General features: G+C 41.6%; 1 protein-coding gene across 6 annotated transcripts in view; it reads right to left on the bottom strand.

The window, feature by feature from the left end:
• NCKAP5 (NCK associated protein 5) overlaps positions 1-15,185 on the bottom strand; it is a 1,007,163-nt gene that overhangs the window by 949,816 nt on the left and 42,162 nt on the right. For 2 of the 6 annotated variants that reach the window (XM_057505667.1, XM_036886546.2), the window contains exon 1: positions 2,355-2,857. The exons of 2 other annotated variants lie outside the window; for them this stretch is intronic. Coding sequence is in view for 1 of the 4 variants with exons in the window: in XM_057505672.1 (XP_057361655.1) it covers positions 2,355-2,365 (11 nt within the window). In the remaining 3 variants the exon portion in view is untranslated. 2 more of the 6 variants (XM_057505672.1, XM_057505670.1) reach the window with 2 other exon arrangements.

Below are 15,185 nucleotides of genomic sequence, written 5' to 3'. Positions count from 1 at the left end.
TTAAGCAAGAGCTACCACTGCTCAAAGTGTGATCCAGTCTGGGGCTAGTCTGCAAACTATTTGCTAAGGATTCATGATGAGCACAATGTAAGTGTAAACATTTAGAATTTTTGTTGCAATCTGACATCACAACATTCAAGCAACAATTTTGTCATATTTAATAAATCAGTCCATAACAGATTGGAAATTTGAAAAAAAAACAGTCCTTCACCACAAATGGTTAAAGCAGTGTTCTCCAGGTCTAACTTCTCAGTCTTTCCTGTAAAGGGCCAGACAGTAAATGTTTCAGGCTTTATGGGGCTGTCGGAACTCTGCTGCCACTTCTCAGCCCTGCTGTGGTAGCACAAAAGCAGCCACAGATAATAAACAAGGGGGTGTGGCTGTGTTCCAATAAAACTTTATTTATGAAAACACAAGTTGGGCAGATTTTGGCCTGTGATGTGTAATTCATCAACCCTGGTCTAAGCCACAGGAAGGAGACTGGACCTGACTCTAAAGGCAATAAAACCACCTGCTTAATTGAGGCCATCTCTCACTTGATCCTTTCTCATCCTGCAGGTATTTGTAAAGGCCTTGGCTCACTGACCCTAAATCAGAAAAACCGTGCAGCTCCTCCCAGTTCCAATTCAGTGTTCGCATAAGCAACCCTGACTGATGAAGTCTCTATATTCACAGGCTTGTGTTTAAAGGAGGGGTCTCTTTTGCTATTACCTGCATCCCCAAGGAATGACAATGACACTGTTTACCCTACATTAGGCTGATGAGCAGCCCCACAGCCATAAGAGGTCATACCCTTTCATTCTACAAGACCTGGTCAAACAGGTTCACATTGTCCTCTGGGACATTAAATCACTTCAGTGACAATTTTCTTAGGTTTAGTACCCCATTTTTCTTCCATATGAAGTTACATCTCTGTCCAAATGGATTTCTGTGACCGCTGCCCATCTCTGGCTCTTTTGGTATGCCTAAAATGATTATATTGGACAAGACTATTACCTGCCTCTGGCTCTTTGGGCATGCCTGAAATGGTTATATTGGACTACAGGCCCCACACACACATAGCCTTGTTTTCCTCTGGGCTCAGATGCCACCACAGGCAGGAATATTTTCTATATCCACATGTCTTCCTTCACACAACATGCATTTCATAAACACAACCCAACACCCGCACAGTAGAGTGCCTTATTCTCTCCCCAAGGTAGAGCCTAGCCCGTGGTGTGTGCTGAGGAGATGAACCCCCACCAGTAGGCCTCTCTCAGAGGATATAGAGCTGAGGCAGTTCTTTCTGAAATCTTTAAGATTTTTTTCATTAACTCACAACAAATTCAATGGGTAAAACTCTGCTGTTGAATGTTTCCTTAAAATATCCCTTCTGGGCCTACCACCGTTTATCTTGGCAGCAGGTAGCTTGGAGAGTTTTGGAAAGTCTCAGTTTGGCATAGCCTCAGAGCTACTGGCACATTAAAGATTAATAAAGTGCATTTAACTGAGCCCAGGACACTGCAACATGATCCTTCACCATGAAATGTGCAAGATTCTTTGTTTGCAATGAACAAAACTGAAGCCAAACAGGGCCTACCATGACAGGTTAAGATAGGAAACAATCAGGAACTTTGCATGTCTTTTGCTGGTAAATTGATGGGTAGGAATCAATGCCCCTGCTCAGTCACACTCTTACTTAGCATTCTCAGGGTTTTAAGGTGGGCACTGAAGGATGACCCACAACGCTGGGTATTTATTGAGTTTGCAGGACCACAAAGATAGGGTGAGCACAGCTGCCTTCATCTAGGATAGAAAAAAGTGATTCAGAATAAATTCTCAGTTTATCAGCTTCTCCAAAGAAAGTAAAGATAAAGCAAAGCATTCCAAACATTTTCGATTTGCTTTCATGAAACAGAATGCTTGTGTCTGACTGAATATTAACCCAGGAGTAAGAAGACGCTTTTCCCAAGCATCATGTGGGGCTGACCGCAGAATGACAAGACGTAAAATAAAAATAAAAATTAAACAAGCACGTACATCATAACAATTAGGTTCACAAGCGGGATCTACTTACTGTCAATCTGGGGACACCTGGCACAGGCAGCAAATACTGGGACAGGTCGGTGGAGGAAAACATTTAAAAACGTGTCACTCTGAATTCTGGAGAAGCACTGGCAGACCCCACGTGCTGGGTAATGCCTTGGGTCTATGTCCACAGAGCAAACCCCTCACATCCTCCAGAAAGATCACAGGCACACTGCACTCTGCACATCAGAGCTCAGCAGCAGAGCACTTGGCTCATCGGACGCTCTTCCCTCCACATCGACATAAACATTCAAGAGGAAAAAAAGAAAAAAAAAATCTGTCCTTACCGAAAAGGCATGGCAGACAGGGACGGTGAACGTGTCACTTAGCCCGCTCAGTACTTTCTCTTTCATTCGCCCGTGTTCTAACGCTACTGATGAGAGTTCCCGGGGTTTTTGGATCTTCCTTCAAGAGTTTTAATCACCGGCTTCCCCAGCCCGGGTTTAACAAACACCGCTGTGTTCTGTCAATATTTGTATGCAGCACCACATTGGGCAACCGGCCAACACACAGAGTCTCAAGAGGCGAGGGGAGAAAACTGACACCCTAACAAACATGTTCCTCTCTTTTGTGTGTTTTAAGGTGGTGCTCCAAGTGTCATCTCTGATTCTGACAGGGGCTAAAGATAGCCTCTTTTCATGACTTTCTCCACTGCCCCCAGACGCCTGGCAAGGCTGCCTGAGCTGGGTTCCCCAAAGTTTGTTTTTGTCTCCCTGCCCTGAAGTTCTCCACACAATCGCCCGGCTTGCCTCTCCACCAGCTGCACTTTAAATGTATTTTAATTGGCTGGAATGTCGAAAGAATCCATTTGGCAGTCGTTTACATGTGAAGCACGCCCAGGGCAGCTGAAAGAGGCCCCAGAAGCGGCCGATTACTTCATCAAAAGCTGCAGTTTGAATACCATTGACTCCTACATAACTAGAGTGAACTCAATTCTATAGGCAAGGAGGAGTAACTAATAATTTGCTGAGAAAATTCTTCATTCATCTAAGAGCAAAAAATGCAAAGGAAAAAAAAATCCCTGCAGACACAACAGTTCTTATGAAAGGCTTGATTTATAGCCCCCAGTTCTCCTCTTCACAAACATTGACTTTGTATAGCATTACAAGAGGGGGTATAATGCATAATTTGGTTTGCCTGAAAAGTTAATTTAAGTAATTTTCCTTTTGAATGATCCCCTGAGATACATCATTCTATTACCTCTTTATACATTAGCCATATGCTACAATACATATTGTCAATACTTGTGGCATTTCCTCATTCCCTTGTTTTTCTTGGTTGGTTGCAATAATTAGTTTGTGGCTTCCACTAGATCCAGTCACAAATAAACTCACTCTGAGTTAAAGTGGATAACCATCACTACACAGAATTTGCAAGGCAACTTTAAGTTAAAAACACTCTGACACAAATGTCAGTTTACACAGATTCTAACATCAAAGATAAAGTGGGGTGGGGAATATATATGCATATATGTCTCAAAAATAAAATGAGAACATATACAATATATAAGATAAGAAATAAATGGTATAGCTTTCAACTGGTTCTTTACCAATGTTGTGCTGAGAAGCCTTTTCAAACACACAGAAAACTGAGTTTACAGATGTAGAAACCCTGAGAAGTATATTCTGAAGAAGCACCCCAATTAATCCTGGTTTTCACCTCTCATTAAAAATTCCTGGTTTAGAGTCAGAATATCTAGGAGGATCTTGGCACTCTGAGGATACCTTTCAATGGAAAATATGAGCCAGAGAACATTGTCAAATTTGTTCTGATGCCTTATCCTCACTTCAATAAAATTATCTGTGGTTAATAACAAGACAGTACAAGAGAAAGAATGGTGCATGCAAGTTGCTTGGGTAGATTTGTCGAATAGTCCAGCGACAGAAAACAGCACCCCAAGAAAACAGGCTTTATTTGCAGGAAGGAAGAGGAACAGAAGATGGGGAGAAAGGACAAGGGCCAGCTCCATGGACATGCAACGAACTCTATGGTCGCACAGAGCCCCATGTTCATAAGGGACCAGCTCTTAGGTTAATGCCATGCTGATGCCATCTTGAAATTCTTCACTCTTCAGCCAGGGGCCCAGTATCTCCACTTTGCACTGGGCCAAGCAAACTATATAGCTCGTCCAGAGAGAGACAGTATAAACCGATTTCAACACATAGCTGAGACTGAAAAGTGCTGGGAAGACCATCCAGAGGGTGAGGGTAACACTACTTCTGGCTTGCCCTACATTGTGCCTTAGATTTTGGAGGTCCTGAAAGAACCAAGGAGGAGATTTGGGAAGAATCCCTCCAGCAAACACAAGGGCTGAGTGATCTGGCAGGTTCTGACTGGTCTGCCATCTGCTGATGGTTTACTGTTTGTTGTGTGACCACACTTCATCTTACTGGCTCAGAGGGGTTTTGTTTGTTTGTTTCCCACAGTCAGTCCCCAACTGTGTTATTCTGTGGGCAGAAAGCTCCACGTGTAACTATCATCTATTTTTATATTCCACTAGAGCCTTGATTCATGGTTTGACAAAGTTAAACTCTGTGCCAAAGGCTCAAAAGCACTGCTGGCCCACTGCTGTGGGGCCAAGAGCTCCCAAGTTACTGAAGTGCTATGAAATGAGTACCCACAGTCACCTTCTGCTCCCTAAGTGTTCTCCAGGACCAGCCCTTCCATCTGGGATTTGGCCTGCTCCAGTCTCAGCAAAAACCTTACAAAAAAGAATTTTTCTTCTACAAAAGAAGTTGGTCTCAGATATCAAATATATGTTGTTGGTATCTTGTACCTGTTAGCTGGATTTCTAGCGCTCCCACACCGGTACTTAATAAAACAAATTAGCATTCTAGACATAGAGTAGAATTTAGAAATAAGCTGGCCCAAACTACTATTTTTTTTTTAAAAGGATAACTGAGATGATTAATGACTTCCCAGAAAGTCAATAAAATGTGTCCAGGTCACACACTGCGTTTTGCTACACATGTTCCTAGGTTGGACTCACCACCCAAGTGGTTCCCCATTCTGACTTGCCTACTGACTTCTAGATATTTTCCTGGCTCTTGTCTACTTTCACACCTCCTGACTTAATTTCAAGTGCCCAAGTCCAAATTCCTTGCCTCACCCTGATGAGCCACTCATACACAACACTGAGCATGCTGCTTCTTACACAAAGACACATGGCATAATTATCATAGAACAAGGCCACCTAGGAATTCTTAGATCTTGTGACAGAAATTCCTCTGCCACTTATAGAGCTTTATTATGTATCTTGGCAATCTTACTCCACAGTAGAGGCAGGTTTGAGAAGCTCACAGTGCCCAAGGAATACCAAAGCAATCCTGTTTTAATTCCCTGCCAGAGCTTGTTAGATCATGTGGTCCCTTTTTATCACACTCTGATGCATAGGCTTCAATAGGTCAGCGATTCCTTTGTAGCAGATCAAAATGCAGCCATATAGGGACATATTATGGGTCATGGACACATAGCAAGAAACCATTTATTTTCTGGATGCAAAACAATCTATTAAAATAATCTGGTAAGTTCTAGAAGTCACAGAAAAGTCAAGGGTCAGAGCCAGGAAGGCAATGTGAAAGGATCTATATCAGAATGGGAAGGTCTTGGTGCTGCAGAGAAATAAACCAAATGCCCAGTGAGCCCCTTTTCAAGCCCTGACCTTAACTGGGCCTCATCATCATCATGTGTCCATTGGTAGCATGAACAAAGCTATACAAACTGTACCTGCCACCCAAGGTTAGCACTGGGATGTGCACACTTACTACACTCCTCAATCTGAGAAGCCCTGACGCCATGTAAGCTTGGAGATTATCGGGGCCCACATGACAAACCTAGGTCAGCCAGGCAGTAGGTCAATATCCAAGAAGGCAGATGAAGCAAGGAAGTCCCAATTTCTGGCAAACCAGAAAATTCACGCAAGGCAGGTGGACAAATCATTGAAAAACAGTTAAAGCCCAGGTCTCTCAGTTCTTCAGGAAATAAAGGGGAAAATCAAGGAAGACCACAAGTAGATTAAGATACCAGTTTTTCAAAGATGCTGATAAGAGGCTTCTGCATAGAGACTCAGGAACCTTGTCTGAAACACAGCCAGGCTGTCCCTTAGCAGTGGTGTTTACTAAGCAGTAAAAAACCATAAAGATAGGCCAGACAGAGCATTTTGTTTGTTAAATTCAATCAGACTGTTATTAATGGAACACAAGCTGAGTGTAAGGTCCTCCTCAGGATCACAGGAATGAGCAAGAAACCATCCTAGCACAGGGCTGTGCAAATCTGTGCTCGGGCTGCCGTAACAAAGCACCATAGAGTAGGGGCTTCAACAACAGAAATTCATTTTCTCACAATTCAGGAGGCTACAAGTCCAAGATCAAGGTATTGGCAGGGTCAGTTTCTTCTAAGGCCTCTCTCCTTGGCTTGTAGACAGCTGTCTTTTCCCCGTGCCTTCACATGGTCTTCCCTCTGTGTCTCTATGTCCTAACCTTCTCTTCTTAGAAGAGCCCACTCTCATGACCTCATTTTGCCTTAATTACCTCTTTAAAGACTCTATAGATAAATACAGTCACATTCTGATGTATGGGGGTTAGGACTTCAAAATATGAACTAGAGGTTGTGGGGGGCAATTCAGTCCATAAAAGGTGTTTTTTGGATCATCTCAGGACTAGCCAGTGTTTGTTCTTTCCACAATGTGACTGAATCCATATTAAGTGCCTTGGAAGCCATTTCTTCTCCCCTCAAAGCCATCTTACTATTTGCCCAGGATGGAGAAATTTGGATTTATAGATATTAAGAGGTATGCTGGAGGACCCAGAAAGCCAATATGACTCTAGATCCCAAGCTCTTAAGCCAATACCTAGCTGTCTTTCCAGAAGCCAGGCTGGTTGGTATTTGACTAAAATGACTCCCAAAACACCTGATACCCAGAATCTGTATCTCATACTCCCCGAGCTCCTGGAGGTTGGCTGTGATAGGTCCAATCTATCAAGCATTTACTGAGCATTGATCAAATAGGCCAAATTTCTCTGCTTGCTCACAATTTTGCCCAACAGATAAGATATTCTCAAAAGTGAGGAAAATTGATCATTAAGTTTTAGAGAAAGATGAGACCTAAGGACATGGGTCTAATGACTTGAGGTCTATTGAGGAGCGTCCTATGGTTAGAAAGGGAACCTGAAGGCTGAAGGGGAAGTTTTAGGTCAATGTTGAGACTTCAGGAGCCAGAAAACCTTATCTCAGGTCCTGAAAGTGACAAATATCCCAGAAGCTATCCCTTAGAACCATACTAGAAGCCTTGAGCAAATGGAGGATCACATCTAAGGAAGGAGAAAAAATGAGGGAAGAAAGAAAAGAAGGAAGGGAGGGTAGGAGGGAGGAAGGCAAGGAGGAAAACAAGGTAGGAAACATTTGACTAGTACCCGCTATGCGGCAGGTATTATGCTAGACGCTACCTACATTGTCTCCTCTATTCCTCACAAAATGCTATAAAGTAAATAGTGTTTATCTTCATTTTACAGACTCATAAACTGATGCTCAGAAGTGTTACAACTTTTGCTCACATGGTCACAGAAATTGGCAGAGCCAAGATTTAAACCCAACTTAATGTATATTTTCCTTAAACCATCCTGGAGCCAACTCTAAACTAAGTAACAAGGAAACAAGTAGGAAGTTCATGGCTCACAGTCAGTGAGACTGTGCTAGATGACACAGACCTCTGATGGGTCTCCTCATCCCCACAAGTTCAGTGCCTCCAGAGGGTCAAAGCCCCTGGGTGTGAAACCATGACACTGATCTCCAAGCAGCCTGGCTGCTGGTGAGACAGTACGATCCGCTGTGAACTGAAGTGAGAAAGGTCAGAGAGGCTGTCTGCTGATGGATAGGGCTGGCACAAAGCTAGTTCTGATAATAAAATAAAAGGGGTTTATTGATGGGGTTCACTTACTTTATGCAAATGATTCCACTCATGTATTTATTCCTTTGTTGTGTGGGGGTTTGCCTCAGTAAAATATATCAGCTCCAACCACCAGGGAAAATAAATCTTTCTGGCCATTCAGAAATCAGACTCCAGATTCTGAGCTAGATGAGACATCCTTTTAGAGAAATCAGTGGGCTGCTAAGCACAAGGGAATTCATATGTTGTTTATCTAGTGAATAGATAACGATTTATAGCTGTGAGAGAGACAGGGGCAGAGTCAGAGAGGAGAGAAAAACACCCTGAATTGTATTTGTATTCAATGACTGCATTGATACTTAAAGAGCTGCCAGAACATCAGGGATGAATCAACAATAAACCAATATTTTGGCAAGCCACAGATGGTGGGCCATATATGAAGGTGGATGCCAAAAACAAATACATAATTCCAAATTCCATTTTATCTTAACCATTGAAGAATTCATCAAAATAGTGAATAAGAAATAAAATGATTTCTCTGGGTTTAGAAATGCATTTTTGGTGATTCTTCCTAATTTTTGTCACACAAGGGTGGTCATGAGCACTTATATCCTCCAGGGTTTCATTTACCAATTACTTGAGAAGCCAGTTCAATAGCATGTTTGAGAGCCAGCCCACGCAGCGTGCTTTCAGTGGACCAGGTCTTGTTCCCAGCACCTCAGGTAGGACAGCTTTATGAAGGTCAGTGTGGTATTACTCCCGTTTTACATATGGAAGAACCAAGACACGGTTACTTGTCTTTCATTCATAATGACATAAGTGGGAAAGCAGTGATTTGAACCCGGAAGCTTAGCTCCTACACAACTGTCTATCCAGAGCTTTAGAAGTTGAGCTGACATAGAGACCCAGCTTTATCTGATTTTGTTTTATTGTCCTGACTGTGCTTCTACAGCTTTCTCCAGTGGTCAGGGGCTACCTTCTCCTCACCCCTCACATAGGGCTATACAAATGCCCAGTTTTATACAGGTATCTTAAATGTTGTTATTGCTGTTTTGGTTCTGCCCAGGAAGACATTGTGCTAAAGCATGCTGTACAGACTAAACTTTTCTTGTCAAGGCTCAGTACCTTCAAAAACAAGGTAATGTTTTAATTTGTTTTAATGAGTTAATGTTTTAACAAATTAAAGATTTTTCTCATGGGCACTTTCTGCCTACAAAACTTACCTGGGCTATTTACAATCTTGTTACTCCTCCCCATACACCAGAACTAAGGTAAAAAAAAAAAGGACACCTAGAGGTAACTAGGCAGGTCCCAATGGAAAGAGCAACCCTCACAGTCTTGCTTAAGGTCAGCCTCTCCTCTGCCATTTACTGTCTGACCTTGGGTAGGTAACTTAACCTCTCTGAGCCTCAGTCTTCATCCCCAAGGAGGGATGATAATGTGACTTTGGAAGGTATTCACAGATCATAAAATGTGAAAATGCCTGGTTTATTATTAGTGGTCCTTAATTCATGTTAATTCCTCTTTCCCTCCATTGTCATGCCTAGACCAAAGCTGACATGAAGACAGCTGGGCATTCTCAGAGCCCTCTTCTCCGGTGCTCTCGACTAAAACACGCTGTAGCCATGCATGGGGCTCCTAACAAAATTACCTTTTGCTACATACCAAAACCAGTTGCTAAGAAGGCGTTGTAATGGTAAATACCTATAATGGTAAATAACATCATTTAATTGTCCTGTAGGACTCTTGAACTGAGCATTACTGAATTCTAACTATGTTTGGAAGAAACCAGAAAACACAAGGACTCACAAGCCAGTCTGCTCACCAGACTTATCCAGGGTGATAAGCCTTTAAAATGACTCACTGATAAGGATACATGTAATTATTTAATAGCTTTAAGAATCATCTCAAAGAAAAATCTTATCCTATTTTTTTAAAGCAGCAAAACCAATAACAATTCTTTAAGTGTGATTGCACTTTAAAAAGTTAATCTTTCAAAGTCACTATATTTAAAGGGCATTTTTCTTATCCTCCCCATTGGCCATTTTTCAATGTCATCCCTCCATTCTACTTTGGTTCCTTTTCATTAAATTATAGGAAAGGCATTTAGGAAAGTCAGATTGGGGAATGTCATGGCAAAAAAAAAGGAAACAATTTAAAAATGCAAGCCCAGTAAAGCTAGAGCTAATTTTTTAATATATAAGCACGCTAAGTTTAGTAAATGGCAGTTTCACATCCAGCAAAGATTTCTGGAAGAGATCAATAATGTAATTATTGATTTCTTATTTATGTATTTTAATCCAAAAATGGCTTGAATCATGTATGAGAAGAAGGGAAAATTTATAATAGCAAGCAAGCACAGAGATCTGACAAGATGTGTACAAAATGATGATATATGGGAACAAAAAAACTTTAAGAGGGGAAATCAATAAATGACCAAAAGGGAAGTCATTTACTTTGAAGCCTAAGATCAAAACAGTAAGATAGTAATTAGAGCATATTTTTCCAGGGCTGAGTTCCTTTATCCTTCACTTTTAGATGATGACTTACCCAAATGCACATAAGTAAGAAAGTTTTTGTTTTATATTGACAGAACACCTTGGTGATGAATAAAGAAGAAGTAAAAAAGACTTTTGTCCCAAACCTAATAGAGTTTCTGGTTCAGTTAACCTCTGTAGAAATTATAAACACTTAGGAGAAAAGCAAGATTGAAGTACTAACATACCTGTTCTCTGAAGTGCCAGATAAAGGGGTTCATTTGCAAACTACAATTGTAATCTCAATTCTGTACCTCATTTCATTTCAAGTTCACATGATTGGTCCTCAGGCTACCATTTGTCTCCTTGCTTTCTTTCCTTGTCCCAATCTCTCCATTTACTCACTTGTTACCCATCTGCTCTAGATAATCTTACTGTAACACTTAACACATTATCTTCAAACACACGCACACACACACACACACACACACACACACACACACACATACACTCCACACCCCCTGCAACATCCATCCACAGTATGACCAAGGGATATAATATCTCTTCTTGGCTGAATCTTCCAAGGCTCAAGGTAAATCCTATCTCCACAGAGAAGTTTCCATTCCCGATCACCTCAGTCTGCAATGAAATAGGCATTGTTCCCTCTTCGTCAATGTTAAGGGGCAAATAGTAGTAAAATATGCCTTATACTGGGATTTCTTCTATCCATTTACAATTGGTTGTAAGCTTTGAGCATTTTTTACCTCTCCGACCACTGACATCTGGATTTTGCACAGAGACAGTGATCAACACTCTGCTCACCAAAGGCTGGTGCCCTTTCTGGTGTCAGCAGTCAGCTTTAAAACTCTTCCAACAAAAAGAAATAGAAAATTCACTTAAGATTATTTGCCTGGCTATGATGGGGTATCAAAGACCCATGAGAGGGTTATTTCTGTCATGGCATAGAGCAGGTGGCCTGAAGTCATATGATGCTTGCTACCTGTGTGATGCTGGGATAGTTTCATAACCTTTCTGTGCCCTGGTTTCCTCATTCATAAAATGGAGATTGTAACACTTATAATGGCCAATAGTTATATCATGTTCCTTAAGCCTTTTGCAAATAACAATTCATTTCATTCTCATAACACCACTATAAGATAGGAGTTCTATTCATATTTTATACATAAGGAAACAGGTATAGAAAGGATATATTTCTGGCCCACAAGTCACAGAAACAAAGTTCCAGGGCCAGAATTTTAATTTAGGTAGTATAACTGCAGAGCCCATGCTCTTAACCACTAAGGTAAACTGCCTCACTTCTATCATAAGTAGTACTATGTGCTCTTAGTACAAATTTAATAAGGACAAAGAATACATATATGTTATTGGAGACCATAAAAGGAAGATACAATTCACCCTTTTTTTAATGTAACTGCTTTATAAGATGCAAGGGGGTCCATACAGAATGTGTTGCCTTCTTTGACAGAGCAAGAATTAGGGCTGTTGAAAGGACAAAATAAGATGGGCATGTTAAGCAGTCAGCACAGTGCCTGACAACTAATGTGACCTCATGAGTTTGGAGCCATTATTGTAATTGTTATTCTGGTAATGGTGGTCACTGGGGCTCAGGCACCATTAAAGTCACTGCTGGCTCTTTGCCCTGACACTGTTCTGCTTTACTCTGACCAAATCTCTAGTTGGAATCAAAGACAGATGGATGGGGTCAAACTTATCCCTTAAGGATATGAGGGGAGGAGCAATGAGGTACCCCCCATGGTTTGATGCCCACCTCAGCTTTACCGTGGAAGATCTAGGATCTAAACAGTTCCTCCACACTGCAGCCAAACTAGGTTATTTTGCTCTCCTTAATGTCTTGTACTTTCCCAGTTCTAAAGCTTTGCTCAGTCTGTGCCGTCCACCACAAATTCTTTCTCTCTCATATGCACTGGAGTCTGCCAATTCTTCTAAGTACCTTGAAATTTTACCACATGCACAAAGCTTTTCCTCCTTCTGCTAAGTAAATGAATGCTTTTATCCATTTACTCATTTCACAAACATTCATTGATATCTATTCTACTGGGTGGCAGATACTTTGAAAGGCACTGGAGATGATCAAACCCAAAGAGCCTCAGCCTCTGCCTTCAAGAGAATGAGAAAAATCCATGATTAAATGCCATGTGGTAAGTGCTATGAATGCAAGTTGGACAATATTGCTCCTTCCTTCCTTTGAGCTTCATATCCACTTCTTGGCATTGTTTTTGAGACTTAGCATATTCTGTCTGCTGTTAAGTTATTTATGCTCCTCTTTTACACCCTGATTACTATATAAACTGATTAGTATATAAACCAGGGCCAAGGAACATGACTTTTGCTCCATAGATTATCAAGGCAACCTGAAGGTCAGAATCTCCCAAATGCCTAAGAAATACTTTTTGCATTGAACCCACCATGCTGTAGGTTATAAAAATACTCCATTTACAAGAACAATTCTGCACATTATCATTAGGAAAAAAACAGAGATGTTTCTTCATGACCTTCCAGGGTTCTTTACCAGGCAACACCCAACCTACCCTCAACCACACTCAGACACAATGTGAGAAACAGGGAGATTTAGAGCTTCAGTTGCTTGAAAGCCATTGCTTTGGCAATCCAGCAATGACATATGGCTCTTTATTACTGGGCCTTACAGCCCTGAGCAATTTTATCTGCCAAAGGGAGAATATTCACTTCAGAATTTTGGATGTAAATATTCAGTCTCTCGTGCTTTGCATGTCATTGCTAATGGTATATGAATAATGATCCAAGAGAAGTATAAATAATCATTTGGCTCCACAATGAAAATAACAGTTCTGACTATAACCAGCAAAAAATGAAATAGTGCAAACTTCAAACTCAAATCAGGAGGTTATCATCTATATCTGCCTCAGAAAGGAATTCTTACAGTCAGAGGACAGAATGAATTTTATTTTAAGGAAAGCGCCAGCCCATTTCTGCAACCCTATTTCAGTCAAAAAAATAGGCAGACCCCAAATTACAAGTGGGTTATATTTCTAAGGCATTTTGTACGTTAAATGTTCAGAACCCAATTCTAACATGACTATATAATGGTGATCCAGTTTCCAGGAATAAACCTTCCACAAGGGACCTAAACATCTTTGAAAGTGTTTCAATGGGAACATGGGATTCCAGTCCAATTCTAAAACACAGGAATGGGAGGACAATGTGCAAGAATTGATTTGGCTGCTCAGTATGGATAAGCAGGTGTCCCCTTCTGTGTCTGATTGTGAAAATGGCCACAAAGATCTCCTATACACATGCCTGTTTGCAATGTGACTTAGCAGCTCCTCCAAAGGAAGTGGTGGAGTCAAGATCTTCCATCTTGAATCAAGCAGTAGAATCTCTGTTTTCATCCCTTGAATTTGGGCTCAGCCACTTGAACTGCTCTGGCCAGTGAGACAATAGCAAATGTGATACAAGCAGAGACTTGAAAAGTGCTTGTGCATAAGGACTTACCCTCTCTTGCTGCTTTTGGGAACCCTCCATAGCCAAGTCTCACCCAAATTAGATCAAGCCAGCAACCATTCACCTGAGGGAGTCTGTCCTAGACCACTTACCCACATCCAAGCCACCAGCTGACTGCTGAGATCAGCTGAGCACTCTAAGACCAGAAGAAATGGCCACCCAATCCACAGAATCATGAGAAATGAGAAATGTTTGTTGTTTTAAGACATTTCATTTTGTTGACATTTTATGCAGCAAAAGCTAGTTGGTACACCTTCATCCCATGCTATCTGGTCCATGTAAATCTCTACCCAAATTCCACATTTTGGGTAGGGGAAACACCGACCCAGAAATTGGTTAAGCTATGCTCAGAACTTAGTGTTGGAAGTATCTCCCTCTTTCACAGTCCTGGGGTAATAGCTGAAAGGTAGGAATTGGGATGCTGGCAATTGCCAGAAGAGACCATCCTGCAGTCTGACATGAGCAACACCTATGGTAGCACTGATGGGGGAAGAGGGGCTCTAGGATAGAGAATGTGAGCAGTTGGAGCTATAACAGTATGGGAAATTCCAAAGTGAAAGATTTGTATATTGGGGTCTGCCTTTCCCCAGCCAAACCATTCAAATCCACTCTAGCATCCACCAAACACCCTCTAGACCTACACAGGAGACTGAAGGTCCTGTAAAGGGGGCCCGGGTAGGTTCCACACCCTAGAAGAAGCTTGGCATGAGTGTTGAATGAGTCCAACATACCTACCACATAACTAAACTCTGGCCAAGTTCCTCGCTCCTGACCATTTTGCTCTGATAACTGCTTCCCTAACTGTGCACATTTTCTAGCACCAAATATATGTATTTGGCCTTGAGGTGCCCTGAACCCAGCACAAATGCCACCCTCCCTCACCACCAATGGCTGTTACTTGGCCAAATCAGTTCCTGCAGGGCCCAGCGCCAGAAGTCCTCCTGTCACATTGCTCCACAAATCCCCTTGCCAATCCGAAGTGAAACAAAAACTGGCCTCTTCTTGCCATCTCTGTCATGACTCCATCCTGAGCCACACTGAACTCTGTTTTGTCCACAGTCATCGTGAACACTGTGTCTATCAGTTTCATTTTCATGCTTTTCCCATATCATGTACATTACTAATAGACAGTTTTAAATTCCTTTCTTATCTTTCTTTTTGAAGTTTATTTTCTTTATTCTGCCTGAATGACTTTTAATTTAGGTCACTTCACTTTATCCCATATGTCCTCTACC

This window comes from Manis pentadactyla, chromosome 8, assembly GCF_030020395.1.
Source record: "Manis pentadactyla isolate mManPen7 chromosome 8, mManPen7.hap1, whole genome shotgun sequence".
Classification (NCBI taxonomy): domain Eukaryota; kingdom Metazoa; phylum Chordata; class Mammalia; order Pholidota; family Manidae; genus Manis; species Manis pentadactyla.
Note: the sequence above shows the minus strand (reverse complement) of the source record. Positions and strands in the feature narration are given on the sequence as shown.